General features: G+C 36.8%; 1 protein-coding gene across 10 annotated transcripts in view; it reads right to left on the reverse strand.

Annotated features, from left to right (window-relative positions):
• cacna1ab (calcium channel, voltage-dependent, P/Q type, alpha 1A subunit, b) overlaps positions 1 to 18,732 on the reverse strand; it is a 128,548-nt gene that overhangs the window by 61,632 nt on the left and 48,184 nt on the right. For all 10 annotated transcript variants that reach the window (XM_082155100.1, XM_082155093.1, XM_082155094.1 and 7 more), the window contains exons 4-5: positions 13,345 to 13,450; positions 12,738 to 12,877 (exon numbers count right to left, since the gene is read on the reverse strand). In XM_082155100.1, coding sequence (XP_082011226.1) covers positions 12,738 to 12,877; positions 13,345 to 13,450 — 246 coding nt within the window. The remainder of the gene's footprint in view (positions 1 to 12,737; positions 12,878 to 13,344; positions 13,451 to 18,732) is intronic.

An 18,732-nucleotide genomic window follows, 5' to 3' on the forward strand; every position in this document is an offset into this window, starting at 1 on the left:
TCGCCTGTATACGCAGCGATGCCAATGTTGCTAAGAGCTCATTCATTAGTGGTTATGATCTAGAGCGCCAGCCACTGGCTCAGTCAATAGGCCTTTAACTGCTCTACAATCACATGCAGCAAACCCCTACGTAAGCTTAAAGAAAAGAGAGAGAATGGTTGGATGGATGGACTTAAGCGAGACTGGACAGAATGCAGCAAACTTGTCTCCTGACTCATTCTCTAATGTCTTCTGCTTTTTCAGCTCTTTCTGTTAAGCCGTTCCATCGGCAAGAACATTGTGACTAATTCAATCAATGATCTGAATCATATTAGTTATTTTGTGATGTCACATGGTGCAATAATGTTTTGAGAATGAGGATGAGATGGCGCCAACCCTATATAATAAGCGTATAGGATCTGTCTAGAATATTCACAACCAAACCTAAATTGAAAACCTGATCACAGATCAGCAGACTGTGCCCTCTTTGAGCAAACCCAACTGAGATATTTGGATGAAACGGTCAGTAATTCATTTACATATATCTGCTGTCTCACGTAACAAATAACACCTATTTATGACCCATCTCGTGTGATTAAATAAGCCTAAGACAGACGCAAATCTACATTCAACACTTAAAGAACGGATCTGAGATCAGGACTAAAGTGCTTCGGCTGCTGATATAAGATCAGTTTACACTTTATTTTTGTGGAACAGTGAATACTTAGATGCGGGAAGGAATAAACTGCCTCCCGGTCAGGCGGTGAAGAACACTTTATGTACAGTAAGTGCAGTCAGAATAACAGAGCACCGCTGACAGCGCTCATATCCTACTACACACTAAAAGGCCTGTGGTATTTTTGATGGAAGAGTGGACTGACGTGTATGTGTGTGTTAGTGTGTGCTAGTCTGAGACAGATGGAGAGAGGAGAAGAGTGTGTATATGTGCAAAAGTTTGAAAAGAAAGTCTGTAGCCCCTGCTCTCAGGTTAGAGTAGAAGAGCGGGCCTGTCCAAATCTATTTGGCTGATAAGAACTCTCTGTTGTGAGCTGTCAAAGAAAGTGCCTTTCATAGGATGTTATTTTGAACACAACACTAACTGGACAATACTGAAATAGGCACAATTTAGGATTGATAAATAAAAATGTGTTAAAAAAAATATGCGAGTATATAGTGGAAAAACATGGAAAAACATGATTCTAGGGTATCGTGGGTGTGATTGCTAATATGTTCTGAGTGGTTTTTAGCCCATTGCTATTTGGTTGCTAGGAGGATGCTTATTGGACCAGTCAAAAAAGCCAATGACAACCCATCTCCAGTGATATACAAGGCAGCTAGCTGTAAATGTCAGTTTAACTAACTTAAAGTAACTTACTCAGCAAGATTACCTTTAAACTGTAGCTCTGTATAACTAGTTATAGCATCCGTAGGGGCAGCAGAATGCAACAAACTAGCATTCGAGTTCACTTCAGTGTTATTTTAGGATCATTAGGATACTATTATAGTTTTTGGATAAATTCTTATTTTTATATTTTCCATTCTCATTTTAATTTCATGTTTTATTGTGACGTTTTTATTCGTTTTTTTAAATATATACAGTATGTTTATAAAGTTTTTATTCATTTTTTTTATTCATTATTTTAGTACATTAAGTTTACGTTTAAGTAGTACGTTTTATTTTATATACATTTTATTTTTAATTCAGTAAATGTCTATTTTATTTCAAGTATTTTTTAATGATTTCGGATAACTATAATAACCCTGGTTCACGTATTTGAGCATGTTTTCGACCGCTAATAAGCTCAACATTATTTGAACATTCATTCAGAAAGTTAAACACATAAACTTTAGTCATTTGCTTTCATTCGATTACACTTGTGCTCACCTTACAGAACATGTGACTGTGTCCTTCTTACCCAGAATTATTCTACAATATTTATCAATATATTTAACATGTTGAACTGAAAAAAAGTATCGTTAACGTTGATAAGTACTAGTATATATAGGTTTTTTTTTAAATAAAGTAAAATTCCACTTCTTTACAATCAGTTATGTGCATTTCCCAATATATTTAATATTGAAAATGTGTCTGAAAAAGTATTGTAAAATATTAAGAAATGCACATAAAATTGTTAAAGAAATGATATCTGTAGTCAATAAACAATGAAACAAAACAAAACTTGTTTCTTACCCAGAATTATTCTTATACGTTCATTAAATTAGTAAAGTAAATAAGTTACGATACTTTGCAGCCTTTAGCCGCTGCCTTCAATGATCTGGATTCTTCAACCTGGAAGCAACTCACTCCCGCTAAACGTTTACTCTTTGAATTCTTGCACCCAGGAACAACACAAGTCGACACCATTATGACTTAAAGTTAGCTAAGGAGTATTTGCTACTAAAGCAATGTGGTATTTGACTCTGCTCAAGCGTATCCTTATCAGACTGGTGGGAGTGGCCGTAAAGGGCAAAATGCCCAGTGCATTATGGGTGTTGAGGTTTCCCTACCGATTTGGCAAAAGGGAAGACAATAACCTGTTTTCTCTGTTTTCTCTAGTTTGGTAGCACCGATTTCAACATTTTCTTCGCCTTTCTACGGTATAGGCAGCCAAGTTTTATTGAAAGCCCATTTTGCCAGCGGTGAACTGCCAAAAAAGTCTCTGTTCTTCTCACAGTGTTTCATGAGGTAGTCACTGCCCTCTCTCTCAGCACCAGTGGGAGGGTCCTGTGAAGGGAATAAAGTGTGATTGGGACACACTGGTGAGAAAAGATTGAAAGACACACAGTTAGCCCTGAGAATGACAGAGCAACAGAGAGAGAGGTAAAGAGAAAGAGAAAGCCTCCCGGCCCCTGGGAGAGGACGATGACAAGGTGAGATGGAGGAAGGGAGTGAGGGATTCACAGGAGCGTCAAGGCCTTCGTCTGCTGGGGAAAACCTGACAATCAATCAGAGCACACACATTGAAGAAAGGACTTTCTCTTTTTTACTTTTTCTCCCAACACCAGTTTATCACTCCTTCTCTCCTCTATTGCACTGTAGGTAACTTGTGTTTGGTAACTTACACATAATAATCAGAAAATTAGCACCTTTGAAAGACATATCACAACCCACATATGAAAAATTATTGACAGGAAGGATTTTCTGATTTGGAGAAAGGGCGTGGCTATGTCTGGTAGAAGTTAGTAAAATGGCAAATATTGTTTACAGTCGATTTGTGTATGATAATACATATTACGTTAATATGTGTATGCTTTAAGAATGTTTCTAAGAATAGATTCTGTGTTGTCTTGCTCATTTACTTTAAAAAAAAAATGAAGATGTGGATGACGATCGTGGAAGTCTCTCTCCAACATCACGCCACCAGGTCTCTCCCCATTCACGGCATCACCATAGCAACCGGCGATTCCTCTTTTACGGAGTCTCCACGGTTACCAGCCTTCTCTCATTCATAACCGTTGCCACGGCAACGGGCCCTCTGTCATTGATGGAATCTCGGTATTGCCGCGGCAACCAGGCCAGGAGTGAGAGATAAAGTGTCCCCTTTCGATTGATCTCCCTTCCCTCCCCCTTTTATATGGTGAGAATTCACTGACTGACCACAGTGTCACACTTATCTGCAGTTTAACCGTTGACTACATAAAGTCCACCTCATTAGCACGTCCTCTACATGTTGCCGGCACCAGAAAACAGCTGGTTCCTGCAACAAAACGGCGCAGGAATCCTCCAGCTTTTCGTTCGTGCTGAATGTAGGTCATCCTGATATGCAGCCGAACTCTACATTATTCAATGCTGTACACTCAGGCCGGGGCATCTGGGAATACAGTGCATTTGTGCGGTATGTGAGGGTGTTTGTTTGGGGAGTGCGACAAGGATCTGGTATCACAATCTATTTTCTTGTACCAAAGTTTGTAAAATAGGCCTCTTGTTAGTGGTGGAATAGGTTTCTTCTTTGTTAACTTCTCATATCGGGCGTCTGTGTGAGAGTGTGATCTGATCAGCATGGCGACAGACTGCTGGAAGAGTCCATTTTCACCACTGGGAAGATTATCAACCGTTCCTAAATGGTATTCTCCTCCTCCTTGACTTAGCTTTCTTTCTTATAGTCTCTTAGTCATTGATAATGCTGATATCCCTGTTATTATTGCTCACACTTAAGGTTATGGATTTAGATTAGCCCTTAACTCTCAGCATTACACCTGGGTGCGTAACTTGACCTGCACTATTTGTGCTACAGACATGAATGATAGCCACAATCACATTGCTTACTGAGGTAAACCATTTTGTTACCAGTGTCAGAAATTAACCAAGCTTTTGGGCAAAGTTACAAAAATGCCCCAGAAATTTAAAATGTGGGGGCAAAATTGTTGCCCCTTAGGTGCATTAGTCTACTTTTTTTATTTAGGAAACTTTTTTTTTTAGGAAATTAAAACTTTTATTGCACAAGCATGCATTCAACTTATCAAAAGTGACAGTAAATATGTATGGATTGAAATGTAATATATAATTAATTATTTCTATTTAAAAAAAAAATCTCATCCTTTAAACTTTCTATTTAAAGAATCCAGAAAGATGGTTTCCACTATGGGTGTCAAGATTCCTCAATTGAATTCTAGTACTGTTACAACTGTTATCATTTATACGTGCGGAGCTCGTCTAAAACTCCATCTGGTTTGGTTTGGTTTGCTTATAACGTTCATCCGGGAATGCAATGTGCACTATTTCATCAGATTTGTAAGGTAAATAATTTATAAACCTACGCCAGCACAGGAGAATATCGTGTTTCTAAAAATGCGAACTGTTCATCGTGATTTCAAAATAAAAGTTTAAACCCTCGCTCTGAGTTTGCATGTTTTACTGTCTACATGTTCTTGTTCAAGAAATTACAGTGGCTGTAGCATTTCTATCATAAAGAAATGGGCAAATATTAAAGATTAAGTGAACATTTGAATTAAATGTATATATATATATATATATATATATATATATATATATATATATATATATATATATATATATATATAAAGTCATTTTAAAGGCTTAGGTCTTTGCTTAGGCCTATTTTCATTACCACAAAAAAGTTATCTGATTAATCGGCAGAATAATCGACAATTACTTGATTACCAAAATAAACGTTAGTGACAGCGCTAGTTTCCACAAAAATGTAAGCAGCAGCAACACAACTGTTTTCAACATTGATAATAATAATAAATGTTACTTGAGCAACCAATCAGCATAGTAGGATGATTTCTGAAGGATCGTGTGTCAGACTGGAGTAATGATGCTGATTCCATCCATTTATTCCATCACAGGAAAAAATAATATTTTTAAATATATTAAAACAGAAAACAGATAATTTAAATTGTAATAATAGTTCCATATTACAGTTTTTACTGTATTTTTGATTAAATAATGCAGCCTTGGTGACAATAAGAGACTTCATTCAAAAACATAAAATAATACAGACCCCAAACTTTATGTATTTTATATTACTTGCACAAATATTATAATATTTTAAACATAATATTCTATATTTAGAAACTATATATAAAAATGATTTTGATGGACTGATTCAATTGAAGTACTTGAGATTAATGGGAAAACGTTATGCGTTTGAAGTTATGAAGTTTTATTAAATTCTGGCACTGGTTGTTACTTTAGGCATTCATACAGTACATTGTAAAACATTATTTTCCAAAGATGTACTGGAGGTTTACAAGAAAATACTTTCAATTTTAATACAATTTCAGTGTTACTTGCCATTTCTTTGTAATTATTTGTGAACTTCACTAGCAATTTCTGACAGAAAATCCTACATAAAAATGTTTAAGTATACCCTCAGATTTTCACCTGGCAGACAATATATCCTTAAATATCCATTAGACCTATACTGAAGGGGCAACCAAGTAAAATCTAAGGACTAGAATATATATACATATATTTTTGCTCCTTCTGATCTCAACACAGCTGATGGTCACTCCCTCCCCCTCCTCTCATCCTCTTCGCTCATTGTTACCAAGCACCCGCGTTTTCTCTGCATTCTCACATTCCCCCTACCTCTCCCTTACCTCCCTCCTTTTTCCACGAATGCTTTTTTCCCTATTAGTCCCCCTCTTTCACTGTTACATTTGTGATGAAAGAAAAATGAGGGTGAGAGAAACATGGAAAACCTCTTTCACCCTTTACAACTACATAACACACTGATGCAGTCTCTCTCTATTACACACACACACTCTCCGTCTATTACAGAGAGCCTTACTTTCTCTCTCTGGCTTTCTGTTGTTGTCCTTCCCACCTGTCCTTATGTGGCAACCAGCATGTGTGTGGCCGTCTCAAGGACAAGAGAAAGAGCAACTTCACCAGCACACACACGCAGAAGGTGTATGTTAATGTGTGCAACATGACGTGTGTGTGGTGAGAGAGAGAAAGAGAGATAGAGGGAGGTTTTCTACCTGTGTGGATATTGTACCACTGCCATCATTTCCATTATCATTATTGCTCTGCAGTCATTTAGAGAAAGACATCCTTCCCTTCACCTCCATATAGGGCTTAACCACACACTCACCCTGAAACACACTTATTCTAACATCAACACACACTCACGCACAAACACACTCCACTCAAAGTGCATCTATTCCTGAAACACGCTTTTAACCTGGTGTCCGGTCGGCGCAACGGTACCGTTACCACAGACATAACTTCCTGGACATGTTCTCAAAAAATATCATATAGACACAAGCGCACAAGTTCATTTTATAAATCATGTAAATAAAACAGATTATTGTTTGTTGCGTGTATTACGAGAAAATACTACTTTCTCTCTCTCTCTATATATATATACACATGTTTGAACATATTTTACTTCCACAAACTGACATCCCCCCCTTCAATATTATGGAGGCAAACGTTTTATCTTTGAAATAACATGCACAATTAAGAATAATGCTTAATGTAACACACTTTGATGGGTTTTTGAGTGAGTACACTCACAAAATGGTGACAGTGTGGACTGGATCAAATAGAAACTGGACTAATTGCACACAAACTGCAAATAAATGTAGTCTTTTTTTAACAAATGTTGTCTTTTTTTTATCAAATGTGCCAGAATGCCGTTCCATGTTGTTCAATCCAATTTAACTGCTCATCTTGGTCCATATTAATGTTTAAATGTTCCTCTCCTCCATAATTTTAAAATAAGCGACTGTATGTGAGTGTAGACACAGGGAGACGGCAAACCAAAGAGTGTGAGAGAGAACGATAAAGTGAGAAAAGCAGAGAGAGTGGTGTCTTCTCTGGCCTTCCACGGTTCTCTCTTATTACATAACATTGCTATGGAAACAGCTGCACATGGCAGTGCTAAGGTGTGTCCAGAAACTGAGAAATCTTCTACAGGCTAAACCATGGTGTTATTCTCTTGGTCTCGCTCACTCTCTTGCTCTTTTCCTTTCTGTCTCTCTTCGCTGTGTGTGCCAGTAGTGAAGTCACAGATTGGCACAGAGCAGGCAGCCAATAGCCAGCGCAGTCACGACTCAGGAATCTGCCAAGTAAGAGCTGTACATTGGCAACACGAGCACAAGCAATGGCAGTGGTAATGCAGAATGTGATAGGGAACTAATAACGGCACTGGTTCAAAATGGAAGTACTACTTAGTACTAAGGCTGGGCGATATGGCCACAAAATCATATCTCTGCATTTTTTGGTTGAATGGCGACATATCTCTGTATTTTATACGTTTTCTACATGGATAAAAATGATTGTATTTATTTTAAAATATGTATATTTCACATCCTGCCCAATGCTGTCCAACAAACAATGTTCATATTGAAGGCTATGAAAACAGATATAGTGAATGTAACCATGCAGGCTATGCCATTTAGACTATTATGTGCAAAAAAGACTAAAAATGAAAATAAACAAAACAAAAGCACAGAAATATTATATTAGCCTTGATTATCCAATTGCAATAGTCACATTACAGTTACTGCTATCATAAAAACTCACTTACTTGTAGGTTTAAAATGTCAAATATAGGACATTTATTGTCCAACTACAAATATTTTAGCAATATTTTTATTTTAGTCAGAATTATTATACTGTTTGTTCACCGAAGTCTGTCCGTTTAACGGAGATTCACTTGCATAAGGCTTGTCGTCTCCTGACAACAAAATGGAAATATTTGCATGACTTTCTAACATTTACAGAGTGAGAATATACCTGTGAAACTTAAGTTATGCACTGCGGAAAACACCACAACTCAAACGCATTAAACAGAGCATGTATCTGTCAGAGCATCTAAAGGGGCAAGCCGCTTTAAACTATCCGTGTTAACTATATCTTATGAGTTATTATGAAGCCCTTGATATGAAGCATGGCTCATGTTTAGGACAAAGTGAATTATGCACCTTCCCCGCAGCAGCACACTCTGCATCCTCCGCTATTTTTCAGATGCGCTTGTATCAAACTACAGTACAGTATATCGATATAAACAGTATTGCCTCATTCCATATTGTTTGTAAGAAATATATCATACAAACTCAATATACCCACAGCCCTACTAAATGGAGGAGAATTAATTAAGAACTACAATAAAAAACAATAATAGTTCACTATAAAAATGTTTACATTATATATGCATATATCATATTTATATTGTAAATTACATATGCATCAATTTTATATTCAAGTCTTTTCATTATGTACAAACACGCATTTACTGACTTTTAAAAAGATCCTGATGTTGGAAAAAGCAAGTTCATGTCGTTATTTGTCAACTACTCAAATGCAGATTCAACATGAGCTCTTTCAGACTGTCCGCTGTGACCAGTGACCGCTCTGAGACCAGCAGCGAACTCTGCTCAGAGGTCATGAGAGTCTGTCACTCCGCTGTCAAGCTTCATTGACGTCTTGATGTAAAATCCACGAGGTGAAACTAAAATGTAGAACTAGAGTTTTCGAGCTGATGGAGAGGCACTCGAGGGAGTACTGCAACCACAGCCGTTGTCAGAAGTAACATCCTTTTTCAACTGACACTAAAGAGCATTTCAGACACTAAAAACGGACGACCAAGGCTAAACGTTTAAACGTGAGAGGAAACAAAGAAGTTGTCCAATATTCTGTTGATAATTTCAGACTAATTCTAACTGAAGTTCTATATTTTTAATAAAAGACAAAGCAATTCTGATTTCTGTGCCAGTCGAAAGGCTGAAACAACCTCAAACTAATGTAGGTTTCATTACATCATAGTCATAGTTCAATCATGACAACTCTCGGAATAGTTTTAACATGTTATTGAATATGGAGATGTTAATGTATTTGCTCTTCGTAGGACTAGATTTGCTAAGCTACTGCTACCGCTGCTGTAGAGAAAGTATGGAATACATACAAAGACACGTTGCTGTGATCATGTAAGATATGCTGCTGCTGCATAAATAGACAAAATAGACATAAATCCCATAGCAGATCTAGGTAGATGGAGCTGGAGGAGGTGGAGGGTTTACGAGGAAGGACTAGCTTAGAGCAAACAATGAACCAGACTATTAAAATGTTGAGCGAGCAATCTTATTGACTGAATCTTGTGAACCTTGATGCTTCTGACCAATCAGCTTTCATGAATTAACTATTCATTATTTTGTCCTTTTAAGAGCATTATGACTGACATGTCCTCACATTTTTTGAAATAGCTAATCATATTTAAAGAGTTGTGTTTTGCATGGCTGCAGAATGAGGAAAAAAATGGGTCTGTGAAACAACTTTAAGACCAAGTAAAAGCTTCTGCCAGCTGGTAATGTTGGCAGTGGACTGAACAACTGTGCAAGCAGTGAGCAGTAATCCTGCTATGGCTAGCTCCCATTACCTGACTGTCATCGAATCAGGACTACTGAGTAAACATCCCATCACAATATTTATATTAAAATCAAAGTGGAAATGTTTTTCAGACCGTTCCTATGCTGCTGGGTCATGGTCTAAATGTAAATGGTCTAAATCTAAAGGTCTGTGCTGGTAAAACATAAATACTGTTAATAAAAAAAAAAAAAAAATATTTAAAAGATTGTATTTTAATAAAGTAAAAAGTAAAACAATATAATTAATTAACTATTTTAATAAAATAAAATCATAAAATAAAAAAATATATATATAAAAAAATAAAAAATAATAAAATAAAATAAAATAAAATAAAATAAAATAAAATAAAATAAAATAAAATAAAATAAAATAAAATAAAATAAAATAAAATAAAATAAAATAAAATAAAATAAAATAAAATAAATAAAATATATTTTCTTGGACAGAAAGAGAAAAAACACTATCACTTTCTTCCAAAAGTGACACAACATGACAGTCCAACATGAAAGTATGCATGCGTGTTTCTTACAGTAAGTAAAGGTATGTATGAGTCTGTCTGTAAATAGAAATCAAAGCTACAGGAAGCAGCATGGATGAGAATGCATTGTATCATCAAAGTGTAGCTCTTTCTATCTAACACACACACACACACAGCGCTGTGAATGTCAGCTGATGCTTACAAATGTATCCAATATGCACACACAGCAGTCGACGGTGAGTAAAAATGTGTGTATTGAGGATGTAGTTAATGATTAGCCATGTTCAGTTTCACAGCTGCTTGTGTGTGTGAAGATCTGGCTGTGTCTAAAAGCGGGGCTAGTTGATTGATCATCTGCAGTAGTGAAAAGCAGGTTACTGCAGCAGCTAACAAAAACACACACACCCGCTCGCCCTGCTCCATTACGTTTCCATCGTTCTCATTCTCTTCCCTTCCCCCTCCACCTCTATCCTCCATGTTCTAGTTTTTTTCTCTCCTTCTTCCCATCATTTCTACTTTCACTAGTTTCTGTTGAAAAGACAAGCACTGCTCACATGTTTTGGATGCTGGTATGTTGGTGATCTTACCAATCTTTTTAAAGGGACAGTTCACTCAAAAGTAATTCCATTATCATATACTCACCTTCATGTCGTTCTCAACCTGCATGACTTCTAACACTTAAAATATATATTTACACTACCCTTCAAAAGTTTGATGTCGGTAAGATTTTTTAAATGGTTTTTGAAGGAAGTCTCTTAAAATCTGCATTTATTTGATCAAAAACAGTAAAAACAGTAATATTGTAAAATATTATTATAATTTAAAATAAATGTTTTGTATTTTAATATATATTTATAATTTAAATATAATTTAGTCCTGAGATGCAAAGTTGAATTTTCTGCATCATAACTCCAGTATTCAGTGTCACATGATCCTTCAGAAATCATTCTAATATGCTGATTTGCTGCTCAAGAAAGATTTACTATTATGATCAATGTTGAAAACAGTTGTTCTGCATAATATTTTTGTGGAAACCGTGATACATTTTTTTAGAATTCTTTGATGAATAAAAAGTTAAAAAGATCAGCATTTATTTGAAATGGATTTTTTTTTTACATTATAAATGCATTAACTGTTACCTATTTGATGTGTCCTTGCTGAGTAATGTGTCCTTGCTGACCCCTTTTGAATGATAGTGTGTATAAAAATATATTTATATATTTACTGGAATGTCCATGTATCTGTTTTATACAAAGTCAGTGGTAATGGGGACAAATTTGTTACCATTCACTTATGGAAAAGAGCAGTTTGGACAAAAGAGACTTTTGTGTCCCATGTATGAAATTAGGCAATACAGGTAAGGAACGACAAGTAAATGATGACAGAGATTACATTTTTGGGTGAACTAGTCCTTTAGCTTAACCACCCTTTGTCAATCATAATGATGATGCTAGTTGACCAGCATTTTGCCAACCAAACCAGCACTAACCAGCATAAATTAGCTTTTCAGGATTTTCACTCCATCTTGGATTCTTCAGCCTCTCATCTCCTCCTCCTCCAGTCCATATATCTTTCCACATCAGCCAACACCAAGCTCGCTCTCTCTCTCTCTCTCTCTCTCTCTCTCTCTCTCTTCTAATTTTCCAATATTTCAAAGCCCAGGGGAATGGAGTAATGGAGTCACATGACCCTGCCCTTCTTTAGAACTGCAATACTACAACACACCCGTCTGTCTCTCTCTCTCTGCTTCCCTGTGAGGTGACATTTCAGACGTGCCCTGATGGTTGCTCCCTAAGGTGCTGCTGTGATCTGCCCTGTGTTTGAGAATGTGTGTGTGTGTGCGTGTGTGTGCTCATTAAGGCATGAGGGAGCCAGCATCCAACCAGATCTCTGCTGTGTGTGTAGTGTTGTTTCACACAGAGAGTTCCAGAGGGGGCGTGTTTTTCTCTAGGCTAATTTAGGCCATGCGAAAAGTATATCTTTTAGCATACATTTTACGAATAAAGCCAGTCATAAGGCAATCTACAGACAAATAGTCTATTTTATTTCCAAGTGAAGAGCTTAAAAAGGCCATGAAATGCTTAATAAAACAGACAAAAAGTCTGCTTTGTCATTTCTAACTGCATGTAAAAGTAAAAATAATGAATAGTGTAGTCTGTATCATGAACAAATGACTCTTTTAATTAAACTGTCAAAAAGAGCCACTCCAATTTTAATGTTCAGTCTTTCACTAAACATACAAATTATTACACAAAAATATTTGACATCAGAACTCCACCATCGACCAACAGAATCAAGTATTCCAGAGAGTCATCTGACAATTGTTTATATTGACTCATAAATCGAGCAGCTCAAATTATATTTAATTTGGTCTCTGCAGTTTGTATACAAGAGCAATGACATCAGACACCATGCAGTGAGTGTGTTTGTTTAACTCACCCCGTGAGCACCACTACAAAGTCCATCACGTTCCAGCCATTTCTCAGGTAGGAGCCCTTGTGGAAGGCAAATCCCAGCGCAAGAATCTTAATGCCCGATTCAAAACAGAAAATAGCAATGAAATAGGGCTCTGTGTCATCCTGTGAGAGAAAGAAAACACACAGTACCTGTATTTATTAACAAGTGACTCTCAAATTGTCCTGTGCCTGCTTGAACAGAAAAGAGCAGATGAAATGTTTATATGGCAGTGTTAAACTATTCTTTTACTGTGTGTGTGTGTGTGTGTGTGTGTGTGTGTGTGTGTGTGTGTACCTAATATTCACTACATTATGGGGACCAAATGGATGGTTTACCCTACAAGGATAGTAATACCACAAAATGTTGACCTTATGGGGACTTTTTTGGAAAACAGGTTATATATCATACTAAATTCAGTGTTTTTGTGAAGTGTATAATTTGAAGTGCATTTCTAAAAATAGTATAAAAATAAAGTTGTAAATATTGTAAAAATGCAATAGAAGTCTATGCAATGTCCCCATTTAGATAGCTAAACATTTAAGTAAATGTGTGTGTGTGTGTGTGTATGTGTGTGTGTGTTGCACTTTACCAGTCGTTCTGACAGTGGAGTTTTGTCTCCATCTGGTAAGTGTTGTTCAAGAGCCAGTACGATGCAGTTGGCAATGATGGTGGTTAAAATCATCCACTCAAACGGAGTAAGAGGCAAAGTTAAGGCTCATATCAAACATTTATATTTCAAAAGTTTTTTTTACCATAACATTAAAATCACCTTGCCATTATAAAAATGTATGAACTTTGCAATGTTACAAAAATAACCAAATATAATGTCAAAATATTAATTTTATTATACTATAATATTGCTAGAAATTAAGGAATTAATATTACAACAACAACAAATCATGCACATAATGTTGTCCGCTTGCAGAGTTTGGATAAACCATGCGCGTTCAAGTGTAAGTGATATGGAGCTGTAGGCCTGGGCTCACACATATACATACAAAAATAAACACACACACACACACACACACACACACACACACACACACACACACACACACACACACACACACACACACACACACACACACACACACACACACACACACACACACACACACACACACACACACACACACACACACACACACACGGCTGCAGGGCTGTATAAAATAGATGAGTGTAGAAAGATTCAGCCTGGCTGTAATAGAGCACTCATTATCCAGTTACTGTGTGTCTCTTTACCAGCTGCCACTGGCACTGATGCCACACACTAGTGATGTCCGGTTCGTGAACGAATCTTTCTTTTGAACCGGTTCTTTTTAGTGAACCGGTCGAACCAGTACACTAAATCGGACTGAATCGTTCAAAACAGTTTGCGTCTTGCGTCAGCGCTGATCCACAAGTTACCAATGTTACTCTTTCGGACATGCCTGACAGTCCCTCCGACTCAAAATAAACCAATATCCCGGAGTATATTTTACTCCAGTAAATCCAACAGTTCACTGAGCTGAGACATGTTGTGCTGAGAGAACTGATGAGCACGAGCAGCTGATACTGCGCATGCGCGTACTACCGAACGTACAGGTACAGTGGTTCTCAATCACCAGTACACAACCGAGAACTGTTTCTTTCGGACACGTTCGACATACTGTAGCCTACTGAGAACCGATGAGCTGATGAGCTGAGCATGCGTGCAATTTTTTCAGAGGGACGAAATGCATGTTTCCTAAATATTTTGTTGAACAAAATAAAACATGTTGGAAACAAATTACTGTCTTATCACCGGATAATTTTAAAGATTGGAAACACAATGAATGGATAGAAAAACTGTCAAACTAAACATTTATTATTATACTAAAACAATATTTTCAGGAACAGCTAATTTAATTTCTAAGTTGATATAAATCTTTGACATAAACTCTTGCCAAGGTTTTAAGGGTGCAAAGTAAATGTTTATAATGTGTTAATCAACTTAAACTTATAAGATGATTATGACGATGATTACTATTATTTAACTGAAGTTGTGATTAAAAATGCCTTTATTTGAATGTATTTTTATCCGCCGGGATGATATAATTGACGTCATTACGTGAGGACGTAAAAGAACTGGTAAACCGTTTTTTGGAATCGGTTCATTGAAACGACCTGTCCGAAAGAACCGGTTCGTGGAAAAGAACCAGACTTCCCATCACTACCACACACACACACACATTCTCAGCACTTGCCATAACCGCTTATGTCATGCATGTGACATACAGATAAGCACACATACAAAATCACATGCAGTCTGTGTGAAGACTGCTACACACTTCGGTAACATTTTAAGATGATTAATTACATGGATAAACATGTTTGCACTACACTATATGATGACAAGCATAAATCTACATTCAAACTATTATAAAGTTCATGAAACTTTGATACTATATGTACTGCGTATATTTAATATATTTCAATACATTGCAAAAACATATTCTTAATCAGTATTTTTGTCATGTTTTCACTAGAAAATATAAAATATCCAAACATATTTTTAAAACAAGATACACTTACTCAAGAAGTTTAAGAAGATAAGATAAATAAAAAAAAGTATAATTATAAATAAATACTAATAAACATTTTTCTTAACCTACTGATTATTCTTAAACATAAAACAAAATTTTGTAAGATTTAGGCTAAATATAATATAATATAATATAATATAATATAATATAATATAATATAATAATAAAAGTGTTTGTTTGCCACCAAGTGTTAGTTTTCCTACATCTTGACACTTTTAGTTTTACAAATGGGGACAATATTTGTAGGATGAACAAACAATGTTTTTGGTCATCACATTAAAAATTACATGAAATATAATAAAATATTTGAGTTTTGAACTGCTGGAAAGAGTTGTGTGAAGCACTTGAAAGTTCTTAAAATGCGCTTGATTTTCACTCTCAAAAGGCTGTGCGAACCCTGAAATGAATAATGTAAAAACATTCTACTACTTCTGCCACAATACCATGGTTACAGTTTAATCCACAATTAAATCCATGGTGAACGTTGGTGATTTGTGGACTGGAAACCCTTCTAGCTGAGAATTCTGCACCAAATTTGAATGCTTCTCACTAGATTTTGTAGGGATGTTATTAATTCAAACTTTTTCTCACTGGATTTCTCAGCGCTGTGTAGTAACAGTGTCGTGTGATCAGACAAAGATCAGCTCGCGAGTACCTCTTCTAAGTTCGCAATCCATTGTCTATTATTGGTCCGAGCTAATAATCTGTCCGAGCAGCGCAATAACGAGTATAAGGGTTTCGTTCCGCTCTCGTTTCGTTTGCTGTTTGATGTTTCTCATATGCAACAGAAATGGCAGTTCTATCAGTTGGGCTGATGACCTTGAACAAAATTTAGTCACATCAGCAGGAAAAAGTTTGCAAAATGCATCCATTTGGTCGCAGTCTGGAGCCGTGCATATGAGCATGCCACGAGAATTCACACCAATCTGTCTGTATACTGCATGTAAACTGTTCAAAGTACATCAGTTATTTTGTGGTGCAAAAAGAGCAAACACAGACCTCTTAGGGACACAAGCTCACATCATGACTAAGTCCTTACACACAAACACACACTCATGCTTATTCAGAGCTTATTGAAATCACCAACAGACAGTTAGCTCAGGGCTAACACGGCTAGCAGTACAATGCATGCTGGGAGACTTAAAGTGGTATCCATGGCAACCACTCGAGCGCTGAAGTGAGCATGTGCAGAGCGGTTGTTCTGAGAAATGAAATGCGAGCATTTGTGCAAACCCTTCACGGCAGAAACCACAGACAGAGATGCTGCAGAGTGCTGCACACTAAACTACTAAACAACTGAAATCTTCCTTTCTCATTTCAACAGTCTTCTCTCTTGTTCTGTTTCTGTACAAGGGTAATTGATAGAGAGAAGGAGAGAAAAATAAGACAGAGAAGGACAACAGTGAGAATGTAGATGTATTTAAATGAGGAGGAAAAGAAAAGGAAAGGCAGGGAGAGCTGGCAACAGAGAAAGAGAGAGAGAAGAGCTGTTAAATGGAAAGTTGGCCAGCATCTGAGAGTCTCTACTGCATCTCTCCATCAGCAGTTTAAATGTGTATTAGACTAATAAGAGGTAGTGATGGTGCCAGGTCCCTCTTTCAATCGCTTCTGCTTTAATTAAAAAGTCTGCGCACAGCCATATATATACGTTTTCCTTCTATATACGGTATACATATTTGTCTCTTCTTCTCAAAAACATACACACTTAGTTAGCTACAGAGTAATAATAATAATCTTTTAATAAAAATAATACAAATCTTTTTTTTTTAAATCCTAATCAGATTTTTGTTTGTTTTGTTTTAGTATCTAAATAGCCTTAAACGATGATAAATTTAATTATTTGCAGAAAATTCATCCTAAATTGCGTTTTGCAAATTATTCTTGTTTTAAGCAGGAATCCAATTTTTACCATTAAGGATGTCCCCAATGGGAGGCTTTGTTAGATTCAGCTAACTTCTAAAAGGCATTTTTTTCCTTTAAATATAACTTTTTTTTAAAGTGTCCTTGAAACCTTCCCATGACCACCTCTTCTTGTCCCTACTTTCCCCATCACCTCACACACACTAACCTACTGTACACTCCCTCCCATGCACACACTGCATTATTAAGCATCAGCATATTAATGCTCGACTGCTCACAACTAAAAACTCCATATTACATTATCAGAAAGCAATCCAGAGGAGAGGAGAGTCGTCTAATACGGTCAGTTAGACCTCCAGGCTTTAGAAACTTTTCATGGGCATCGTTTAAAGGACAACGAGTCACAAGACCTGCATTGTCTGCACCTCCCATTACATCATTGTGCAACTCAACTTTGTCATATTTGTAACAACCCTTGTTGCCAAATGAAACTGAAAAGGACTGACCTTTAGTTACGCACCTTTAGTTTGTGTGTGCAAATGTTGAATCTGAAAAACCAAGCTCAAATGAACACTTCTGCCACTTCCTGCGAGAAATAACAGTGAGAACTTCATTGTAAATTTGACCTTTGAGTTGACAGCACTTTGTTAGTTAATGACAAGAATTACACATCTTGTAGATGCATGGGTTTGATGGACATATATACGTGTTGGCCAGGGTTTTTCTATCTTTTTTTTTATTTTTGAGGGGTTTCTGCACTCTAGATTTGAGCTGACTGTGTGCTTTAGGTGGAAACAGAGCTGATGAGATGCACACAACTCAACTGAAATAAAACAAACAACCTTACAAATTGAATGAAAGAATCCACAAGACTCAGCAAGGGCTCTCGCCAACTCGCTTTCCCATTGTCTTTGGCACACCGTGGTCTTCCTGTCTCCATCTTTGCATTTTACTTTCCTCTTCGTTTGCTCAGTTTTTCCTGCAGAGGGACCTGAAGCGAGCGTGTGTGTGATCCATCATGCTAAAAAGCCTTCAGTTATGAATTCCCCCTCCTGTTCCATATACGCTACACTAAAAATAGATACATGACAGATTAAAGAGTCTGCTCCTCTCCTCCTTGAAACCCATTTCTTTCACTCTGTCGCTCTCTTTTTCTGTATTTTATTATTTGTGACGTTAAATTCTACTGCATCCTGCTGCGTTCGGGTCTTTAGAGGTCTAAGTGACTCTTGATTCACAGAGATTTGTTCGTTGCTCCACTGTCATAGTGCCCTCTTCTCTCATTTCCCCTCTCTCTCACTCTAACGCACTCTCTATAGCTTTCTTCCTCCATCATGGATTCCTTTAATGGTTTTCATTGCGGTAAGTCTGTGTTAGACACTGAGCTGACTGCTGGATGCTAACTGCATGCTCATGAGGGCTGGTTTACTGATGCAATATGCAGAAAGATCCTGATTCGGCAGCTGGAGTAACATTACATTCAAAACCAACACACTCATGTAAACAGTCTGCTCTAATACATCTAAAACAGGGATAGTTCAACTAAAATTTAA

The sequence above is a fragment of the Leuciscus leuciscus genome (genome assembly GCF_965113295.1).
Source record: "Leuciscus leuciscus genome assembly, chromosome: 23".
Lineage (NCBI taxonomy): Eukaryota > Metazoa > Chordata > Actinopteri > Cypriniformes > Leuciscidae > Leuciscus > Leuciscus leuciscus.